This window comes from Stenella coeruleoalba (assembly GCF_951394435.1).
Source record: "Stenella coeruleoalba genome assembly, chromosome: 5".
Taxonomy (NCBI): domain Eukaryota; kingdom Metazoa; phylum Chordata; class Mammalia; order Artiodactyla; family Delphinidae; genus Stenella; species Stenella coeruleoalba.
This window is the reverse complement of record NC_137150.1, coordinates 66,505,266-66,527,877: the sequence shown is the minus strand read 5'-3', so window position 1 is coordinate 66,527,877 and position 22,612 is coordinate 66,505,266. Positions and strand designations below refer to the sequence as shown.

Genomic DNA, 22,612 nt, shown 5'->3' with positions numbered 1-22,612 from the left:
TTTTTAAAGTCAGGGAGAAGGCCTAAGTGGGTCTGCTGCTCTCTAAAACCAGACTACAAAGAGGCAGTGTTTTCCTGGAAGCTTAAACAAGTGCTACTGATATGGATTGAAACCCAAATGCCTATGAGATCAGCATCATAAAACACATTTACCAATTACCTAGGTAACTGTGTGTGGTGGAGGAGGAATGTGGATAACTTCAAGGAGTTGATAATTAGGCTGAAACATAGTTCAACAGTTATCTTAAATATGTCAGGTTGAGGATTCAGTGCAATGACCAGCTCAACATCTCTTCCAACCTTGTCTTAGTAGGCTTTTTTTTTTTTTTTTAACTGCAGAAGTTAGAAAACTAAACATTACAATTCTCAGATTCCTTTGTAGCTAGATTCTGGATATGATTAAGTTCTAGGTTAATCCAGGTCTTCTACCAATGAGTGCAGAATCTTGGCCAAGTTTCTTGGCCTCTTTGTACTTTTACTTTCCCCATTTCAAGATGGAGGTTTGACATTAATATTATATTGAGAGATTCATTCGAGGATCCATTGATGTAATGAATGCAAAGATGTTAGCACCCTGCTTGGTACCTACAGATACTCAATAAATTCTTGCAATCACTATTAAGAGGAATAAACAGAATGCTCTTCCCACGTCCTACTTCAGAGTAAGTAAGGAGGATGGGGGCAGAAGTTGTCGTATTCATTTTGCTGGTACAGATCTAGCAGATGTAAAGAGGCTCTGAAGCCAACAGTTCCAGGAAAAGACTCCTGGTTATTGAATTATAGCTAAGGGGCTGTGCTCCTGGTACCTGCTCTTGTGATAGCAGCCTCCTGATTGCCTAGCTTCTTGTGTATGGCAGAGATAACCTATCCTTGGGTGTGCCACTTTTGCAGTGTTGTTCTGGGAATCACTTCCGGAGTCCCAGCCTGTGCCTCCAGCCTTTGTAACAATGTTGTAAATACTTAATTCCATATATTAAAACACTTTGTGTATAAAATTGTGAAATGTTTTCTATTACGTGGAAATGGACCCAACCTGATACAGGCAAAATGGAAGACGGCATCATGTCTCTACCACTAGGAAGCAGTGGTGGCTCTGTGAGACAACGTGGGAGAGTAACTAGATCACACCCCTACTCCAGATACGTTTCCTCAGTTATAAACTAGAAAGTAGTCTTGAAGCAGAACATGGAAATGGAATTCCATTTACTCTGCCCACTAGGAGGCGTGTTCTCCAGCATCGTCTTTCAGGACCACCATGGAGAAGATGTCACAGCTGTCCACGTCCAGGTGACGCAGCAAGTCATGCAGAGCCATCTATGAATCAGGCTTGTTTTTCTTGCCTCAGACTATTGATTGTAGAGAAATCTCCATGAAGCCATAGGTGTAGGTTGAGAGAGAAGAAAATGTAGTAGGAATAGGTACCATTGTTCACTTACTCATGCAGCTTGCTTGGCCCTCTGGACCTACTTGAGCCTTATCAGGTATATGTCACCTCCAGCTGATAAGAGAGTGCTGCTGTGCATGCCTGAACTTAAGACTTGGCGGGTCAGACTACATCCAGTTCATTATGGGCAGCTTAGGCTGCACTGCAACTTGATGGTGTGTGGTCAAGTGCTCAGTCTCTACTAGGGCCCAGGAGCAATCCAAAAGGAATACTGTTATCTAAAAGAATGGCATATCTTTGCTTAATATCCTAAGGTCTATCCAGTGATTCATCCGGAGGGGCTAGCCAAAGGTTCCCTGCAGCATTTCTATTTGCCACAGAGATTTTAAGCACCACTGGATCTACTGGGGATATAGCCCAAGGGACAAAGTAGCTTCCACAGCAGACTGGACCAGTTGCAGAGCCTTTTCCTTTTCTGTCCCCTACTCAAAACTAGCAGCCTTTGGGATTCCTTGATCAGTAGGTTCAAATAGCAGACCTGAAGGAGATAACTGTTGCCTCTATAATCTGAGGAACCCCATTAAGCATGGTGGTTTTTTCTCAGTGATAAGAAGGCAGAAATTCGCCATTTCCCTTAGGAGGCGTATCTTAACATGTCCCAGACCACTGACACCCTGGAAAAATCACCAATGTGACTTTCGGTGATATACGCCTCAGAATTTGGAGAGATGTGTGTCACACAAGTTTTGGAATACTTTGTACTTCCTGTTCACCTGGTTAGGTCATTACATGATAGCATCAGGAAAACAGACCAATGCCATGTCTTCCAGAACAGAGAGGTGATCAAGTTTCCTATTGACTAGAATATGACATAGGTTTAGAAGGCTGATGCACATGGCTGGTCCTAACACCTGGCAGTAAACTGCCACTGATGATTTTTAATATCAAGTAAAAAAAAAAAAAAACTTGCCAGATCTATAACTGGCAATACCAGGTGCCAGGGAATTTATCGTTTCACTCAAGCAAAAAAAAAAAAACAAAAAAACCCCACAATTGGATCAACAATTGTAGTCAGTCAGCTCGTGATTAAGTGTACAATAATCTATTCTCATTCTGCATTGTTTCTAGACTTATAACCAAATTCAGCTTCTAACAAATAAGTTAAAAAAATACTATTCATGAGAAGGTGCAACGTGCCCCTAAATAATTTTGAGGTTTTGCCAATTCATACTAACAGAAAACATGTATGGGAACTGATTCAAAGCGTATTAGATCTAGGTGGCAGCAATATAATGTTGGGACAAACAAAATGTTATTGATTAGAGGGTACCAGGATAAGATTCTGAATTCAATGTGCTTGAGTCACTAAAAATGGCTCCAACAGGGGGGCCTGGTGCAGGGTGCGCAGAGAGACACGCGGGTGTGGGGCCTGATGTGGAGGAACCCACAGTGTGAAGGTGGCGCGGAAGGTATGCAGGCGGATGTACTGCCACCTGCCCAGGGAGGCCCTGGCCAGGGCCTGCGCCTACAGGGACCGCCAGGGACCCGGACCGGTACTGCCCCTCGTACAAGAGCCTGCAGTCCAGCAGCCCAGTGCTCCTGTCCCGGGTGCACTTGGAGAAGGGCACAGACTCAATTGAGCATATCGTTGCTGCCATGCGACAGGGCTTGGTCCCGTCTTGGTTCAAAGGAGCTGATCCTTCCAAGCTGCAGTTCAACACTCCCAGCTGTTGTAGTGACACCATAATGGAGAAACGGTCCTTCAAGGTGCCTCTGGGAAAAGGAAGATGCTGTGTTGTTTTAGCAGATGGATTCTGTGAGTGGCAGCCATGTCAGGCAAGAAGCCAGAGGCAACCCTACTTCATCTACTTCCCCCAAATCAAAACAAAGGTCAGAGAGCGTGGGTGCTGCATAGGGACCTGAGGACTGGGAGAAAGTCTGGGACAGCTGGAGGCTGCTGACAGTGGCCGGGATCTTTGACTGCTGGGGGCGTGGGGGTTGGAGGGGGTTCTTGTATTTTTACACCATCATCACAGTGGGTTCCTGCAAAGGCTTGAATCAACGTCATCCACCCCAGGAGGTCTGCCATATTAGATGGAGAGGAGGCAGTCTCTAAGCGGCTGGACTTTGGTGAGGTCTTAGCTCAAGAAGCTCTGAAGTTTAGCCACCCCACAGAGAACACCACCTTCCATCCAGTCTCTCCCTTGGTGAACGACTCCCGAAACAGCACTCCTGAGTGTCTGCTTCCTGTCCACTTACTGGTCAAAAAGGAGCAGCAGCCAGAAGATACTGCAATGGCTGGCCACAAAGTCACCCAAAAAGGAAGACCCCAAAACACTCCAAAAGGTAGAGTCAGATGTGCCCCTGTGGTCCAGCTGGTTCCTGCGGAGGAGTCTCCCCGGCCCCGCCCCCCCCCCCAAGAGAGGCGGGGCAGGACTCCTTGAGCAACGCCTGAAGCGGAAGAAGGAGAGGCGGGGTTGCTTGGGAGGAGGTAGCACAGTGTTAAAGAGTTGTGGCTTCTTGGGCGAGCGGCTGTCCTGGTTGAGACCAGGAAGCCCCCAGTGGGGTGGGTGGGCGGGCAGCCTGGGAAGAAGAATGGCCACCGCCATCAATTCCTGGTGGGAGGGGAGGGGCTCTTGTGCCTACCGTCGTCTGCTGGTAGGACCGGTGGGCTTTCCCTCAGAGCCTGACCCTGCTGGCTGTTCTCAGCCTGACCTGACCTGGTGCTGTTACAGAGGCTGTTTTCTGCTCAGCCTTTGGGCTTCTTCAGTCTTCTTTTGGAATTAAGTTTTAAAACACTGTATTTTTTCTGAATAAATTATATTTGATAAACTGTCTACATTTCAGAAAATGCTGCTGGTGGGAGGAATTCCAGGTCTCACTGTTTTCTCCTAGCATCAGACCTAGGGAATGATTTTGTAACAAATGTGGGGCACTGGGATTTTCTGTGGACAAAATTGCTTTTTTGGAAACAATAAAAAGGCTTGGTGGGAGAAAAAATGGCTCCAATAATTTGCTTGCTTAATTGATTGAGAGGTGTACCCAGAGGAAGGGTATACTGAATGAAGTTGAAATGCTAGAAGGAGGTATCCAAAGGCTTAGGGAGATTGTGATGCTCAAGTGTATTTATTATGTAAGAGCTTCTCAGTTTCCCTCCAACTATATCCCCTCAGAAGATTCAGAGACACTTCCTTCACCAAGGCCAAGAGAAATACATTCGTGAGGGGAAACCCAACATTCTTAAACAGTTTCATTGTGGCTAGTCTCCATAGGCCAAAAATGACAGTGGGAATTATTGCCATTGAATTGGGCAATCTGCATTCAATGAAGATAATAGTATTGTGGTGAAACGGAGCAGGACCTTACGGTCCTTTCTCCCCCACGTCCTCTGCCTGCCTTTTGTCTGTAGAAAAACTTTAGCCAAAGAAGAACTTTAATCAGAGAAGTGAGAAAATGCAGAAACAAAGGAAAACAGTCAAACAGGACAATATAATAATAGTTTAGTCATTAAGCAAAGTCAAGGACCTTTAGCTCCTCCTCAAGGGCTATAGATAATACTCTGAGCCATATCCTTTGAGCTGTTTTGTAGAGACTGAAACCCCTACCAGCTGGAAGAAGTTAACTACATAATGACCAGACTGTAGCCATGACATAAGCTGCCACAATTCCGAGAACTGGCCTCAAGGAAATGGGAAGAAACTGACTCTGGAACTGAAGACTAACTGTACTTTGAACAATCAAGATGATGCTGATCAGACCACCACATGATCAAGTTCAAGATGACTGTCAGAGCTAGCTGTGCTGTTGCTGCATGTAGCCCCCTCCCTCTGCCTATACGTGCCTGAATCTCCCCTTTAAAGGTCTTGCCCACTGGTTGCCAGCATGGGGGAGCTGGCCTTTCAACATGAGTCCACACTCCCCTCCAACCCCATTGCTAGCCCCTGAAATAAAGCAAATTTCCTTTCCACCAACCTTGTCTTTTTATTGGCTTTAGAGTGGCAAGCAGCTGGACCCCACATTCCAGTAACAGTGGGGTGGCAGATGCTGATTCACGTCAGCCTTCTGTTTACTCTTGCCTACACAGACCAAATAAAACTTGAGTGGACAGCCCATCTATTTTTGCTCTGAGGACAAGATGATCAGCTAACCAATACCAAAGATCTCTATGGGGCTTCCCTGGTGGCGCAGTGGTTGAGAGTCCCCCTGCCGATGCATGGGACACGGGTTCGTGCCCCGGTCCGGGAAGATCCCACATGCTGCGGAGCAGCTGGGCCCGTGAGCCATGGCCGCTGAGCCTGCGTGTCCGGAGCCTGTGCTCCGCAACAGGAGAGGCCACAACAGTGAGAGGCCCGCATACCACAAAAAAAATAAAAAAGATCTCTATGGAGTAAACCATTCTGATTACTGTACTTCTTTGGCTCAGCTGCCCATCATGGTAACAATTCCCACTTTGTCCTCTAGACTGAAGACAGAAAAAAATCCCACTTAAAAATAATGTTGGTTGCCAGATACTATAGAAAAATAAGTCTGACACTCATTCCGGATAAAATATTAAATACATACTTTAGAAAAAATTTAACAAATAAATTTAAAAGTCAAAAGAGAAAAGCAGTGATTACTAGGAGCTAATCCAGGTTCGTTACAGTTAAGCCATACTAAAGTGGCCTCATTGGTTCCTTAAATGATATTATTAAATCAGAAAAATAATGTTATGCATTATATATAGTATGAAGTTGACCATAAGCTTCATGTGAACAAATAGTATAATAAAGAAAACCTGGATTTCATTAATAACAGTACATTGGCAAGTGAAGAACAACTACATTCTAACCTGCACTGGTCAGACCATATTTGAATTGCCATGCCAGTGTTGAATACAATATTTTAAAAGAAATGTTAACCAAACAGAATAGTCCACGAACAAGGAGGAGTTCAACAGGGGCTGTGGATAATCCAGCACATGAAGAACGGTTGTGGTAACTGGGGGTCTGTGTCAAAAAACAAAAATAAAACTACTTTGTTGGGACAGCACCAGTTAGCTGCCTTTATTTGAAGTGTGGCCATATGAAATAGGAAATTGATTTACCCGGGGTAACTTCGAAGGAAGATCAAGGACCAAATAGGTAACTTTCCAGGGAGGAAGGTTTGGATGTAATATTTAGAAAAACTTTCAACTCACTGCAGTTGCTTGGCAGTAGAACTAGCTGCCGTAGAAAGCAAGGGATTCTCTGCCCTGGCAATGTTTTTGCAGAAGCTGAGCCTGCATCTGCTGTGTGTTTTGGTTGAGGGCATTCCTGCAATAGGTAGGAGGTTAAACTAGATGACCTTTAGGGTCCCTTCCAATCTGTTTCAATAATTCCATAAAGAGTGAGCAGGGGATACAAAAGGAAGGAAAAGTAGTTCCTGAGATGCATGAGGTAGCCCTGTGGACAGGATGTGAGAGACGAGGTGGTAATTCAGAGAAATGGATATCAACATACTCTCTACCCATAATGTAGCATCACAGTCTCTCATATCTACCTAAAAACATGAGAGTTAATTAAACTGGACCTATTGTTTTCTCACCTCAAAGTAACTTATGATACACCGATTTAGATGACAACTGTGAAACACTGATTTAGATGATATGCCTTTCCCTGGGAATGGGGATATATGGAAAGAGCAGTGGCTAGGAGCAGGAAAATGGAAGCTTTAGAGTTTCATCCCAGTATTGCCCAAAACTCACCATCTGCTTTTTGAGGGATTTCTTGCAAATTCCATTTAGCTTCACTGAAAAGGAGACTTTGAGTTTACTACAAACTTTTAAAAACTGAGTGTAAAATAGCTCATCAGATACAAGATCTAGGCTCAGAAGCAACCTCCTGACTTCGCCTCTCATATTTCATATTGCAGCCCTGAAATGAAACAGAGCTCGTGTTTTTTTGTCTTGGGTTTTGAGGTTAAAGGGAGGATTTCGCAGAGGATATCATAATTCCTCCCTGTGGCTATAGAATTATCCTAAGGGGTTGCTACAACTGAGTGGAGTAAGGTAAGTACTGATCAAGTCTCAGTCCCTCCCAAGGCCTTAAACTGAGTTCTTCCTTAATCTCTGAGGAACTGGTATCTGTAAGAAAATCAGGAGGCCTGGTCCCCGAACTGCCTTCAGAGCACATTGTGGGAGGTGCAGACCAAAGGTGAGTTTACACATCAGTGACTAAAGTTTCCTGCCACTAAGCATAAGAAGTCACTCATGAGCAGCGTCCCTAAACCACAGCTACAGGATGTGGGCACAAGCCCTCGTACAGTTGTTGGCCAAAAGCCAATGAACATTCATCCCTGTGCAAATACTCGGGCTTTGTTGTTGTTGTTAACCTTTGAAAACCACAGGCATTCATCTCTCTCTTTCTTCCCCTTGGCAGGAGTCATCTTCTTTTCTCCAACTTGGTCTCCTGTGTGTAAAGAATTTCTGAGGAGCTTTTAAGCCTGAATTTAATACTTTTGCCCTCCCCTCTTCTGCCCCACAAAATGCCAGGCAGAGGTAAGGCTGCCTTACAAAATATCTGCTGGCTTCCGCAGCTTTGTTTGGGCTTTTAAATCAGATAGGACATCAGAGAGCTCCATGAGTGACCTTAGCCTTTAAGAAAATACAGGTAATTTCTGGAAATTCCCCCTGAACAACGGTGACCTATTGTTTTCTCACGTCAGAATGAACACAGAAACTATGATACGCCGATTTAGATGACGTGCCTTTTCCTGGGAATGGAGGTATACGGAAAGAGCAGTGGAGCTGGAATTGGAGATTGGAAGCTTTAGAGTTTAATCCCCATACTGCCAAAAATTCGCCATCTGCCTTTTGAGCAATTTCTTGCCAGTTTCCAGGCCTTTGCTCTGTGTTCTGTGAAATGAAAGCATTAGATTCGATGGTTTCTTTGCTTCCTTAGCCCCAGGGCTCTATGAATCGGGCTTCCTTAGTAAGGCTTCAGCAAAGGGACAATGAGAAGGGGGTGCAAGGCAAAAGATCCTCATAAATTGGCTTCTCTTTTCTGCCTTAGAGGCTGGTCAAATGTCAGCCTCCAAGAAGGCCCGACTGCCCACTGGGAGGCCAGGCGTGGTGATTCATGGCAGCTCCCCTTCTTGTCACGTGTTAGAGAATCCATCAACCTTGGTTCCGTAACCCCAATGCCCCACATTCAGGTACTGAAACACAAGCTGAACCTACTCCAGCATGGGAATGTTATTTTTAAATAAAAGAGATGGCAGATGGATCCCGAATCTAAATCAACAGGAGAACTTTCTAACCATCAGAGCTGCCCAAGATGTATCAGAAGACTATGAGCAATCTGCCAACAGAATTGTTCAAACAGTTTCTGAACAGAGATTTATTGGAGATTTTCTAGTAGGGTTTCTTGAATAGACAAAGATCAGATAGAGAAAATGGCCAACCATGACATTTTTATGATGATATGCTTTGTACTTAATGCCTCTTGTATCAAATCTTATTCCCAATCAGACCTAGGATGCCCCTTTGGGAGACGTTATTGGTATAGTTCAGATGATAGCCTGAAGGAAAAGCCCAGGTATACATATAGGTCTCCTGATTTGTGGGTTGTGGTTACTTGTCAAGCTCATGGACAAGGAACCCAAGTGAGAATACCCTGTGTCAAATGGGAATGAGGTGCTCGGCAGGTCCATGGTGACCAAAAAACAACTCCCAGAAGAACTGAATTTAGTTCCCTTGGATGGTGTCCCAGTTTCTGCTGCCAAAGTGACATTGCACTACAGGCAGATACTCAATGATTTTTATTTAATAAAATAATTTAACCTCATTTCCTGGAATCCTCACAAGGTCTTTATGAAGTAGACAAAAGAGATAGCATCGTCTCCATTTTACAGATGAAGAAATTAAACCTTAGGAAAGTTCGGGTAACTTTCCAGGGTCTCACATGATTGATTCAACTCTTTCCAAAAACAAGGATGTATTACCTAATCATTGACAACAATTATTTGGAGAATCATAAGGTCTCTGGTTTTAAATGATTTTATCAATCAGCCCTTTAACAATCCCTTTCACAATATCCACTTTATCTAGTCCCTACTAGTACACATCAAGTGATGGGAGACTCTTTCAAGGAGCAAAGCTTCCCATCTTTGGACATTTTTAACTATAAGAAGTTCTTTCTTGTCTTAAACTGCCATCCAAATCCCTGAATCCTCTCATCCTCTGGTCATAATCCTGCCTTCTAGATCCCATTTATCAGTTTCTGGAATATCCCACAGGACAATCTGTGTGAAATGTGAAGACAATTCTCATGTCATCTCTGAGATCATTCTTCTCCACACTAAACAACCTTGGTACCCTCTTGGTACAGACTGACCTCAGGGCTAAGAGATATTTCCCTCCTCTCATCTTTTCTGATTTGCTCTATTGATGATGCTGCACTGTGTCCTTTCGAAGGTCATTTGGGAACAGTCCAGCCTAGGTTACAAGGGGAATAAATAAGCAGAAAGAAGTCACTTGTCAGACTGATCCTTAAATGGTAACTCAAGAGAATGTGCTGGACATTTCGGAGGCTTCTGTCAACAAACGCCACTACCTTGAGGCAAATGGGGATTTTCGGGCAGTGGTGTTACAATAATTTGCCAATTGTGCCTGCTTCAGAACCACTGCCAAAACAATCCAACGACTTTTCATTCCACTACTGTTGACAGGACGGCTAAGGATTTCAACATTTCCTTTTACAGTCTGAAGAGAAGTTCCCTGCCTTGGGGACTATACCAATATTTGCCATCATGAGGGGAAAAAAAGTGGGTGCTGGGAAGTGGAAAGAGAGGGAGAGAACTACTAATGGAAGTAAACAAAGATAAAGACAAAATAAAATGAGGGTTATTCAAAGTTTGGATTTTGAATGCCTCCATCAAATTGATGTTTGTGAAATATCAGAGGAAATCGTTGAAATCGAGGAAGTGAGCATTTTGAAGAAAAGACTTTAGACTTCACACAAGCACCCCCTTCCCCCTTCCCACCCCCCAAAAAACAGCTGGAATTTTTAACTTGAATACCAGCCAAGGTGTCTCAACTTTGGTTCTTTGGACAGGCAAAGAGCTAATTATAATAATGTTTACAGTGCTCAACATTAAAAGTTTCTTTTCAAAATAAATTAAAAATACAATAAAATTGAAAAAAAAATTTAGAGATGAAAACAGAAGAGATGACCTCCTGAGTTCTTCACAATTAGACCTAAGTCAAGGAGCGACAAAGAGGAAATATGAGAGAAAAGAAAATAGAAACAGAATGAGCTAGAAGAGTATTTTTGGAAACATTCTTCTTAAACTCCTGTGGGATCCATAGACATTCCACAGAGGCACGTCTGAGACCCAAAAAAGAGGAGATCAGTGGCATTCCCATCTCTATTTCAATCATAGTGGTCCTACTTCTATCTGTTTTACATATTGGGCAACTGAAACAGATTTCATTAGAAGGAAAGGTCTGCTGTTAAAAAAACAAAACATATGAGCAAACAAAAAAAAACCCTGCAAAAGGAAATGAGCCATTGAAAGTTCCTGAACAGGGAATGATATGATCAAATTGTGCTTTAGGAGTCTGGCAACCAAGTATAAAATGGATTAGAAGAGGGTCAGCCTTGGAGCAGGGATACCAATTAAAAGTCTATAACAAATATCCAGGTAAACAGAATTTAAAACATGATCTAATAACATACCTGTGAGAATGGAAAGGAGAAGGAGTATATGAACAGTTTTGAAAGAAGAATGAACTTTAAGTTTGACATCTGGGCATTGGGCACAATCTAAGTCACATACAGATGTGGTACTTCTATGGTCTGAACGTTTATGTCCCCCCAAAATTTATATGTTTAAATCCTAAAGCCCATTGTGATGGTATTAAACAGGGGGCCTTAGCTTATGAGGGCAGAGCCCTCATGAATGAGATGAATGCCCTTATAAAAGAAGCACGAGAGAACACTCTTGCCCCTTTACCTGTAAGGATATAACAAGAAATCTGAGCCCCAGAAGAGGGCCCTCACCTGACCAGGCTGGCACCCTAATCTCAGAATTGCAGCCTCCAGAACTGTAAGAAATAAACTTATGTTGTTTATAAGCCGACCAGTACGTAGTATTTTTGTTATAGCAGCCCAGACAAAGACAGATACTATATGGAATGTATCTGGCAAGAAGTTTAAAGACATCAAAACTGATGGATTTCAGGGATGATGACTGGGACCATTAAAATCCCATACAGAAATCCGAGATTTTGAAGATGCTGAGTGTAAGTGGCCATTGGAACACTGATATAGATGATCAGCAGACAGAAGTGCAAAACTGAGTCTTAAACACCAGGGATGAGAATATGGATTTGGAAGTCATCCCCATAAAAAAAGGTAGCTAAAATAATATAGATTGAGACCCCAATGAGAGAGAAGATCAGGATCAGAGGGCTGAAAATAAAAACCCAGAACAAGCCTACATTTAGAGGACAGAGAAACAAGAACCCAGAGGGTCCTCCCCAAGTTTATGATCAGGAGTTCATTTGTCATTCATTTGCAAACATTATTTGATGGGCTCAGGAGAATTTATTTTCTGGTTTGAAGAAATTTGATTATCCTTATATAAAGTCTGAAGTGTGCATTTATCAGTCTAATCAAGCTTTTAAGTCCCCTAAGATACTGAATCTTCAAAATCATGTAATACTATTTAACAATAACTAATTGTTTCAGTCCAAAAATACGGTGGGCTGAAACAGAATCTTCAGTAATGGTGTAGCTATGGATGATGTACTTATCCCCCAAAAAGAGTGTCAAAAACCAACACTCCCCCGGGCAAAGGAATAGCCAAGTTTGTTGCAGTTTCCAATGAATGACATCAGACCCGTGTAGGTCTCAATCAAAACGGGTTCAGTTAACACCATCAATCCCTTTCCTCTTCCAGATCCAGTGGAATTCCTGTGGGCATTCTGGATAGCTGGAACAAGCTTAGACATGAACCCGGACAACTAAAGAGGAGAAGGCACAGAGTTAGTGAATGCAGAGTAGGTCCAGAGACACCTCCTCCCCAGCCAGTGCTCACAATGGTTGACCACTCTCCTGGAGCTGCAGTTATTCTTACTTCTTAAACAGAAATCGTATCTCAGAATTGTTAACATTGCTTCTGTTAGTCTTTTAATAAATTAATCCGTTAATAAATTATGTACATAATAAAATTAGCTACCACATCTTGTTTATTTTTCATTATTCATAACTTGTACAACATTAAGAAGTCAGTTTAATAAATATTTGCTGATAGTCTATTATGGATCAGACACCAGTCAGGTACTGCTGAAGATTCAAAGACAAGGGAGATATAGTCTCTGCCCTCACAGAAGTGACACTATAATAACATAAAAAATGAACTTGTGATGATCGTACAAAGTCCACGAAAATAAACAGCAAAAAGAGGCACATGATGCTAAAGAAACACAAAAGAGGGAGAAATCATATGTGGTTAGAGGATTAGGAATGACTTCAAAAGGAAACTCTTGAGACAATCCTTTAAGGGTTAATAGGGTTTCAATGGGTGAAATGAGGTTAGAGAGGGCCTGTCAGCAGCTGTTCTTTCCTAGCCAGCATCCTTTCCTCCATTTGAGACTCTTCTTCCAATAAGAGTACCTCGATTTTCCTTTGCAGAACCACATTCTTCCATTTAGTCCAAATAGCTTAAGCAGAGCTGACTTTAGCACATGACTCAGTCCTAACCAATCAGAGGAATCCATTCCTCTGGTCGAGGAGATTGATTCAGGTATGGGCACATGACCAATGTGGCTGTGAATCTGATAGCATCCAAGCCCGGAGGTATTCATGGTCATTTTGGCCACACAGTTGAGAACCTGACTGAGACTGAAACCAACAAAAGTGAAAGAACTAAGACATGGAGAGAGAGTAATTCTTCACAAAGCCATTTGGGTTACTGGATCAGCCTATCCTGAACTTTAAGTTAAATGAGTGAAAAAAAAAAATTGCTTCTTTTGGTAAAATCAAGTTGAATTGGGTTAAGAGGAGGGTAATTCAGGGAGCACTGCAAACAGAGATATAAAGAAGGAAATGAATTAGAAAAGCTCATATCTTTGTATTTCCAATAAGCTCTTTTATATCCATTATTTCATTCCAGTATAAGTCTATCAGGTAAGTCAAAGAAGGTATCATCATTCCCGTGTTGGAAATCAAGACTAATAGAAGGTAAATGATTTGTCCAGAATTACTCCACTTTCTGCACCATGGTAAAAAGGAACATGAGGAATAAGGGCCTACTCACAGTAAGATCCAAATATGTTTCCTAGGCAACTGGCTTACAAGTCTAAATTAAAACTTTTAGAGTATATTCCAATATCAATCTAAATTATTAAGCATGTTCAATAAAGACACCATTGTTTTTCCTTTTCTCCATGAGGAGGCCAATCTTGGCTTTGAGGGACTGATACAGAATGACGATTCAATGAAGAATGAGAATGTAGTCTTTCCCCATAATCCCATTTTCAATATAGGTTTTATCCTGGATTCTTAATTTTATACCAAATTGCCCTTGGGCAACCACTTCTCCATTGGAGGTTTAGTTTCCCTGTTGGTAAGAAAAAGAACCTAAAATTTAGAATATGTCCATCACTACTATTTGACCTAACCTATAAGGAAAAAAAAGAAAGAAAGAAAAGCCATGCAAATAAAACTGCTGATTTACTTGCTCTGTGACATTGTAAATTCTCTTCTGCTTTTTGAGCCTCAGTTTGCTCTTTTGAAAAGATGCATTTAAATCTATGGTTTTGGGATAATATCAGAAGTTAAAAAAAATAGTGACTTTATGATAAACAACATAGAGTTTGCTAGAGTGCCTCAGTATCTGTGGGTTTTCAAAATAAACTAAGGTACTTGTCCCTCTACTTTAGTTCAAGTAATATTTACCGAATTAGATAATGTCAAACCTTAATTTAAAAAACAGACTCACTTCTAAATATCACTGATTAAAGAATCCAACAGACAGGTAGGATTTTGCTTGCTTTCCATGAGCCTATAGTGACAAAGACAGACAGAAGTTACCTCTTATTACTAGTTCCCAGGCCTAGCATCCTCTTTAAGACCTTAGAATGGATCTAAATATTAGTATCATTGAATGAAACAAACTATAGTCATGTAGCCTGGGGATTCTGGAAAGGAGGACATCGTCCCTTACAGCAAAATCCACCAGTTCTTTAGTTGATTAGATAAGAAAGCCAGAAAGGGGACTTCCCTAGCGGTGCAGTGGTTAAGAATCCACCTGCCAATGCAGGGGACACGGGTTCGAGCCCTGGTCCGGGAAGATCCCACATGCCACGGAGCAACTAAGCCCGTGTGCCACAACTACTGAGTCTGCACTCTAGAGCCTGCGAGCTACAACTACTGAGCCTGCATGCCACAACTACTGAAGCCTGCATGTCTAAAGCCTGTGTTCCACAACAGGATAAGCCACCACAATGAGAAGCCCACGCACTGCAATGTAGGGTGGCCCCTGCTCGCTGCAGCTGGGGAAAGCCCGCACGCAGCAACAAAAGACCCAACGCAGCCAAAAATAAATAAATAAAATTTATAAAAAACAAGAAAAGAAAATACATCATCAGTATCTTAAAGAAAAAAAAAAGTCAGAAAGAAGTGTTCTTTCTTAAGTTTCCAGGAGAGAAAAGCAAAATCGGAAGAATAAATTAATAACATGGAATAATCAAGGTCAGAAGTGATCTTAGGTTTATAGATTCCAGCCACTCATCTATTGTTTAATTTGCCTACACTCATCCTCTCCAAGAAGCCACACCCCTCTACATGGACATATACAGTGATATGGAACTCACTGCAATCTAACCATGTCCATTCCATCACTGCATATAGTGGGAAAAAAGTATGTTCCCTTGCCCTATCTGTTACTGATGATTAGACTTTGGAAAAATCATTTAATCTCCCTGAGCCTTAGTTTACACATCTGAAAATGGGAAAATAATAATAATGATAACGATGGTAAATATCAACCTCATTAGACCCAAGTGCATTGCTCAAAAATATTTTTAAAGCATACTATTCATAGATATAAATATTATCACTTACAAGCAAGAACGATTTTAGCTTCCTTAGTCCTATTCCCTTCAGTTTCAGACTTTGAATGCCATTTCTTTAATATGCATGATAGACTCCAGAAAGCACTTTTGTAAAAACCTGTGATATGCACTATTTTAAAATAATAAAAGTTCCCTAGATGCCAAAGGCTATATTAAATTCCACTCAGAAACCATGACTTCAAAAAATATGGGTTGAGCATCAAAGTACCTCTTCCAAGATATTTATCAATTATAAAGGGAAAAATACTAACTTTACAAAGGAGCAATATAGCATACCCCATCTTAGACAAGTGATCAAGGTTAACATCACTGGTAATAAGACATACAGGCATCGTGAGCCTGCAATAGAGGTAGTGAAAGGACACATCATTTCTGCAGTATCTGTGCCCCCCAAAAATCTAATTCAATTCAATCTAATCATGAGAAAGCATCAGGCAAACTCACAATGAGAACATTCTACAAAATAACCGACCAGTATTCTTCAAAATCACCAAGGTCATGAAAATAAAGGAAAGACTGTGAAACAGAATAAAGAGACAGAATAATTAAATGTAATATGGGATCCTGGATTGGATCCTGGAGCAGACAGAGGACATTAGGAAAAACAAAACAAAAAACTGATGAAATTTAAATAAGGTCTGTAGTCTAGTTAATAGTATTGCACCAATGTTTAATTTCCAGGTTTTGATATCTATATTATAGTTATGTACATTGCTAGAAGCATTTGAATGAAATCCTAATATTTAGGAAAGAATTTATGTTCCTCTAAATAAATTTATGTTCCTCTAAATAAATTATGAAAATTTATTTTCAAAAGGGATAGAGAAAAAATCAGACTCAATAATTTTCCTAACTTGTTCCTTAGAACACTAGATTTCTTCATAGGTTGGGTGACCATATAATTAATCATCCAAACCAGGATTCTTTTGAAAAGAAAGAAAGTGCTATTATTAATAGTATTCAAACAACAGATACCTGAGGATCTGGGGAGAAGATATGGAAGAAAAGGTAAAAGGTAAGCTTCAGTCCCTATAGTCACATCGATCAGAGCTGCTCAATTTTTGTAGGTTTTATGTATTTGGGTTCTGAGTAAGATCTTATTTTTAAAAGTCTTTTCCTTTAAAAAAATTTTTTTAAAAACCCACTGTACTAAGCTTGCCTAAGACCCTCTAGCTCTGACAGTCTGTTCAATCCACAAAGATCTATAGTGCTCATTTTTTTAACCAAGAAAAACTAAAAAACCAAAAATGAGTTTTGAAAAAACTCACTTTTCAAAACCAAGCTCAAATCCTATCTCTTCCATAATGCCCCGCCAAATACTCAAGGCAAAAATTATTTTTTATTCTGTTGCATTTCATGTATGCATCTCAAATATTTCATCCAGTTTTCTAAGAATTAAAGTCAGAAGTATGGCTGGCCATCTATACAACTAATCCAAGATTTCTCTACCTTGGAACTATTGCTGTTTTGGACCAAATAATTCTTTGCTGCAGGGGAGTATGTCCTCTGTATTTTAGGAAGTTAAGCAGCATCCCTAGCTTTACCCACCAGATACCAGTGTCACCACAACCCCGGGTACGGCAACAAATAGTGTTGCCCAGATATTGCCAATGTGCCCCAGGGGTAAAATCATCTCCTGTTGAGAACCACTGAACTAAAGGAAGTATATAGCATGATGTAACATGAGTATTAAGATAAAACAGATCTGCTCTTACATCGCAGATATGGCCCTCACTAGCTGTGTGACCTTGGGCAAGTTACCTAACCTCTCTGAATTTTATAGTTTCCTTTCTATAAAATAAGGCTATTAATACCATCAAATTCATAGGTTGGTTACATAGATTAAACTAACTTTAATAAACAAAGGGTTTGTAATAAGCTCTATGTGTGTGTGCCCACATGCTAATGTCTTTCAGGAAGGGTTGGGGAAGGTGAATAAGATAAGGCTGGAATTTGGAGTCATATTGCAAAAGCATTAAAGGAAGCCTTATTGCCAGTAATGAATATTGTCAATAAATCATTAACTACATCATCACTGTCATCACCGAACTATGATTTCCTCAAGTCCAAGGTGCAATTCATCAATTCACCTCAACATTTCCATGGTCAACACTCTCTGGATTGTCAGAATGCCTTTTCACAGATCAATATATATCAGTTTGGGTTACTGGATGCCTCCCCAGAGTCCTCATCATAAGCTTTATTTCATGAGAATTCTCTGTGGCCTCAGAATCAAAGTGCTGGAAAGAAAAAGTTGACACTATTTCATACTCAGTGAACTTGGCATTTCATTCGAGTCAGATGCACTTCATTTCTAGTCATTTCTGTGAGCCCTTTAAAAAGAGGAGGGGCTGTGAAGACAGAGGGACAAGCTGTGCATTGAAGGAGGCAGACAAAAGGCCAAGTCCCCAAGCTGGCTCTCGAGCATTTCAAGCACCTGAACTCAATCTGTGTGACAGGAACGCGGTGTCATTTGATATGAATGCCACCAGCCACATACTTTTCTCTAAAAGCTTTTATACACCCACCCCTGGCTCTCTCTTTTATTCCAGTCTCAAAAACAGAGGGTCAGGTTTTAACAACTCCGGTTACATAGGGTCTGTGTGCTGGTTAGGGTAAAGTATAGTTCTGTGTGTGCGTGTGTGTGTGTGTGTGTGTGTGTGTGTGTGTGTGTGTGTGAGTGTGTAATGTTCTTCTTGACTTTACAGCGATTATTTACCAGCTGAGTGACTGGGCCCCTGGTTTGCTTCAGATGCTGTCTGCCAGCAGTTCACTGTCCAGAGTCTCAGTTTTCCTTATTACAACCATCACTTGCTTCCTGTTTACACTGGGTAAAGAGACCAGGTTTCATGCCTGCAGGCCCACATTCTTTAGCTGAGCAGGTTTTCCAAGCCTTCAGGCTACAGGTTTCAGCCACCCCATGCAGCAAGTGAAGCATGTTGGAGTAAAACGTCCATCCAATACCCAGCAATGGAAAGCCCTTGGGAAGCCACACAGCTGAACAGAAGATAAACAGATGTTTATATCATCCTTGCACGTATTACTTGGAATTATCTTTATAGAGACACCATGACTGTGGGTATGTTCAGGAATATAGATGGAAAAAGGAAGATGCGGCAAAAGCTTTTTTTCCTACACAAAAGGGTTGTTTCTACAAATCCTCATCCTACAAATTTCCATCCTCATCCTATTCCATTTTCCCAACCCTCCCCGTGCACACGCGCACATGCGCGCACACACACACACACACACACACTTTAAACTCTAGCTTAAGTGAACGACTCTTTGTCCAAGAACATTTTATACACTTCTGTAATGTGCAGCTTCTAATCATGTTTCTTTTATTTAAAATGTCTTTCACCACCTGCTTTGATGCTTAAATCACTCTTACCTTGAGTTTCACATCAAATGTTATCACATTTGTTAACTTTTGGACTTAACTGTTCTCTCTGCTGGGCTCTGATAAAAACTTTGAATCTTTCTATCAACAGTATTTGCATATTAAATTATAATTTGTTAATTACATTTTTTGCCTTCTTCGTCTACACTATAAATATCTGGGGGCAAAATCTGTTTTATTCTTCTTGCTATCCCAACAATTATCTACAGCATTGCTCAGCACGTAGTACTCAATGCCAGGTAGGTATTCAGTAAATATTTGTTAGGGAATTCCCTGGCAGTCCAGTGGTTAGGACTCAGTGCTTTCACTGCCAGGGCACGGGTTCAGTCCCTGGTCAGGGAACTAAGATCCCAAAAGCCGCGTAGCCAAAAAAAATTAAAATAAAAATATATAAATAATTCAATAAATATTTATTGAATTAATGTAGCAGGAAACCAAGGGGTTAAGAATATAAAGTTACATTTGATTGCTAAAACATTGGTTCACTTTCATAATTCCCTTGAAAATAAGGAGAAAGATGCCAGACAAAAGTAAAAAGGGTTGGTCTGTAAATCACTTTGATTAAGCTGTAGAGCATCCACGATCCATTCACTATTATTCTACAGCTCTACAGCTCAATCACTAGTTCCTCTCAGCAAGACTCCACACGGTCTAAGAATCCAGCAAGACAATGTGAAACCAAGGGCAGTCATCAATTAGATCCCTTGAACTAAAACTTGCTTAATAAATACTATTCTGTAACCTGCCTTCATTGACTAAGCTCTCTTTAATTGTTCCTGCCAATTGCATGCCCTCCAAGCTTCATGTAGGTTAGAGAATATATCGCAAGATTCCTTTAACTGCCCCCTATAGATAACGCCTCTAACTTATGGGTGGCCAGAGAAATGGTGGCTTGAGTTGTTTTTCAGGAACATGGAGCTAGTCTTGTCCAGTTCAAACTGGTCGAGACCACTGACCGTTCCACTGTGTAAGTGTCCAGAGGAAGACCTTTCGATGTCAGAAGGCCAAAAACTCCACCCTCAGATTATACCAACACCATCATTTTCTGAATAAGCACCCTAAGAAGAAGAATGTAAATCCGATACGCCCGCACAGAACACAGATTACCTCGGTGTTTTCTTGCCTCCAATCACCTTTCCCCATGCCTCAGACCACCCTGTTTCTTTATCCTATAAATATCCCAAGCCCCTTGTCTTTGGGGAGGCTGACTTGAGATCTGTTCATCCATCTCCTTGCTTGGCTGCCTTGTGAATAAACCCTTTCTCTGCTGAAAACCTGGGCACCTAAGCGTTTGGCTTGCTGCCCATTGGGCAAACAAAACTGATTCTGTTACAAATGGTTAAAAGGGGAAAGATAATGCTAAAAGTTGCAAATATAAAGTGGATGGAACAATTGAGAATAATTAACCTTGGTTGTAAAGTATCATATCATATTATATCATAGCAAAGACTATAATAAACACACACACACACACACACACACACACACACACACACAGAGTTCTTTCTGGTTTTTAACTATTTCCCTGAGCATTTGCAAATTGTGTGTAGAAATACAGTTATGATTATAATACCTCAGTCAATTCACTTAGTCACTCTAAGTACCTTCACTTTTAAAGTGGAGATAGCATCCTGCCCTCAAAGGGTTTTTGTTACTTGAATTACATGAACACGTGCAAATTGTAATCAATAAATACAAAGTGTAATTACGTAACTGATGAGATCATTTTATGTCTTGTAATATAAAATCAATACCAAAAATATTATTTCCTATTTTCACAACTGTTTTATATGAGTAATGCAAAGTATGTGCATGCACAAGTTGAAAACAGTTGGTAAGACTTGGAGATAAGCAAGAACGTCTGGAAAGAAGCCATTTGACCATCACACTTACCGGAAGTAGAAGTGATATAGAGTTAGTGAGCTGGGTAAAAGAAGTAATGTATTTTGACCTAATATTTCATAAATTTGACAGTGATTTTTTTATATCAGTGCTGAAGGACTTAGAGATAGTATAAATTTGAATTTGAATGCAATTTTTTCCATTAATTCCTCTTCCTCAGGTACTTTTCTGACCAATCAACCCCATCACTCAGCTTCGACCCGGTGTTGTGTGGTATGAAAACTATATAAACAGCTCAACTTTCTCTCCTGAGCTTCGGACAGACCTAAATTTCTAACTGCCTGGCAACCAACTCAACCCCACATTCCATGGACCTTTCAAACTCAGCATTTCTTCAACTGAACCTTTAAACCTACTCTTTTTTCAGTTTTCCTCATTCAAATTAATGGACTCATCACCTACCCAAACCAGACCATGTCATCTTTGATTTCTTCCTCTCCTTCACCTACCATATCATGCCAGTTGATATGCCATTGATACCCTGAATATCTCAAAATCTCTTCATCTTCTCTCCATTCCTAGCACTCCTAACTTAGTTTAGGTCCTTATACCTATCATCTGAGCCAATACAATTATGGTGGGAAATATACAAGATTAAACTCCAGCTAAACTGTCTGTCTCTAAGGTACTCCATGTACCTTCAACTATCTCCAATTCTCTTCATCTGATCCAAACTCTGTTTCAGTTCTTTAGCACTTATTTAAAAATCTTTGCATTTTTATCTGCGTCCTCTATTAAGCAATGCCTTCCACAAAGGGAAGAATCTTGTCTCATTTATGTTTGTATTCTTAACAACAATCAGAATAGCTGCACATTTTAGGTACCGGAAAACATTTGTTAAATAGAGAGAGTCCAGGTTCTGTAGAAGAAAAGACTGAGTAAAAACAAAAAAATGAATTTTATAAAAGTACTTCTAAAAATAAGTTATTCAATTAGATTGTAAATAATTTGAAATTTTTGACTGTGGATATCTCAGCTGTACATGATTCCCTCTCCTCTGCCATAACAGGTTTGCTAAATTGAATTAAATTGCTTTAAGTGTTTTATTTAGTTATGCATTTCCCCCGTGTTCTTCTACTTTTTCCTATTTCATTCATAGGGGAAATGAAAAAACTAATTTATATCACCCTTTTAAAATCTTATTGTGTCAAAATATTCATACAAAGATTCTATACCCCCAGAATTACTGTTCTTCTTATTTATACTTTTACACTAATAAAACTGAATATTAATCAAAGCCAATTTTGGAAAATGTCCTGAACACAAATAACTTTGTGACATAAAAACCAACAACAAAAGAGAAACCAAGACACAAAGAACTGGATCAGAGTAGTCATCATCTCATATCCCAGACTGAGATCACTTGTTTTCTTAGGGAGCTGGGACTCGGGGTGGCCTTTAACTGAGAAATGGCTTGGCAAATAAAAGTTCCAGACTGTTTTCAGGAACGAAATAAAGACTTTAAAACAATAATTTAATGAGAAAAGCCTTAAAGAAAATACACTTAACAGATTCAAAAAGTAGTTTGATTGACTGGAAACCAACCAACTAACTAACCAACCCCTCATGGTGCTCATACCCATGCATGCATGTGCACACACACACACACACACACACACACACCCCTGTTGCTCTTTCTTCCATCCAAGGAGAGCTATGTGGACATCAAGTTTCCCCTTTAGCCTTGGCTGATAGGAAGTCTTGGGCAAAACTTAATGCTCCAGTCTGCTAATTGTATTCATGGGCATTTGGGGAACAGTTATTCCATTCCCCCTTTTTTTCCATTCCCCTTTTGATACTTTATTTTTTAGCTTCCTTTTAAATTA

At 40.6% G+C, this 22,612-nt stretch overlaps 1 protein-coding gene and 1 pseudogene across 2 annotated transcripts in view; one reads left to right on the top strand and one right to left on the bottom strand.

The window, feature by feature from the left end:
- Nucleotides 1-2,864: 2,864 nt before the first annotated feature.
- LOC307186352 (abasic site processing protein HMCES-like) lies at nucleotides 2,865-8,536 on the top strand (annotated as a pseudogene). The gene is made up of 2 exons: nucleotides 2,865-3,874; nucleotides 8,415-8,536. The product of its transcript is annotated as an abasic site processing protein HMCES-like (transcript).
- Nucleotides 8,537-12,141: 3,605 nt separating this feature from the next.
- The window catches only part of TPRG1 (tumor protein p63 regulated 1), a gene marked incomplete at its 5' end in the record, with an annotated part of 111,242 nt that continues 100,771 nt past the window's right edge, over nucleotides 12,142-22,612 (bottom strand). The window contains 1 exon segment of the mRNA XM_079922016.1: nucleotides 12,142-12,370. Coding sequence (XP_079778142.1) covers nucleotides 12,176-12,370 — 195 coding nt within the window. The 3' untranslated portion in view covers nucleotides 12,142-12,175.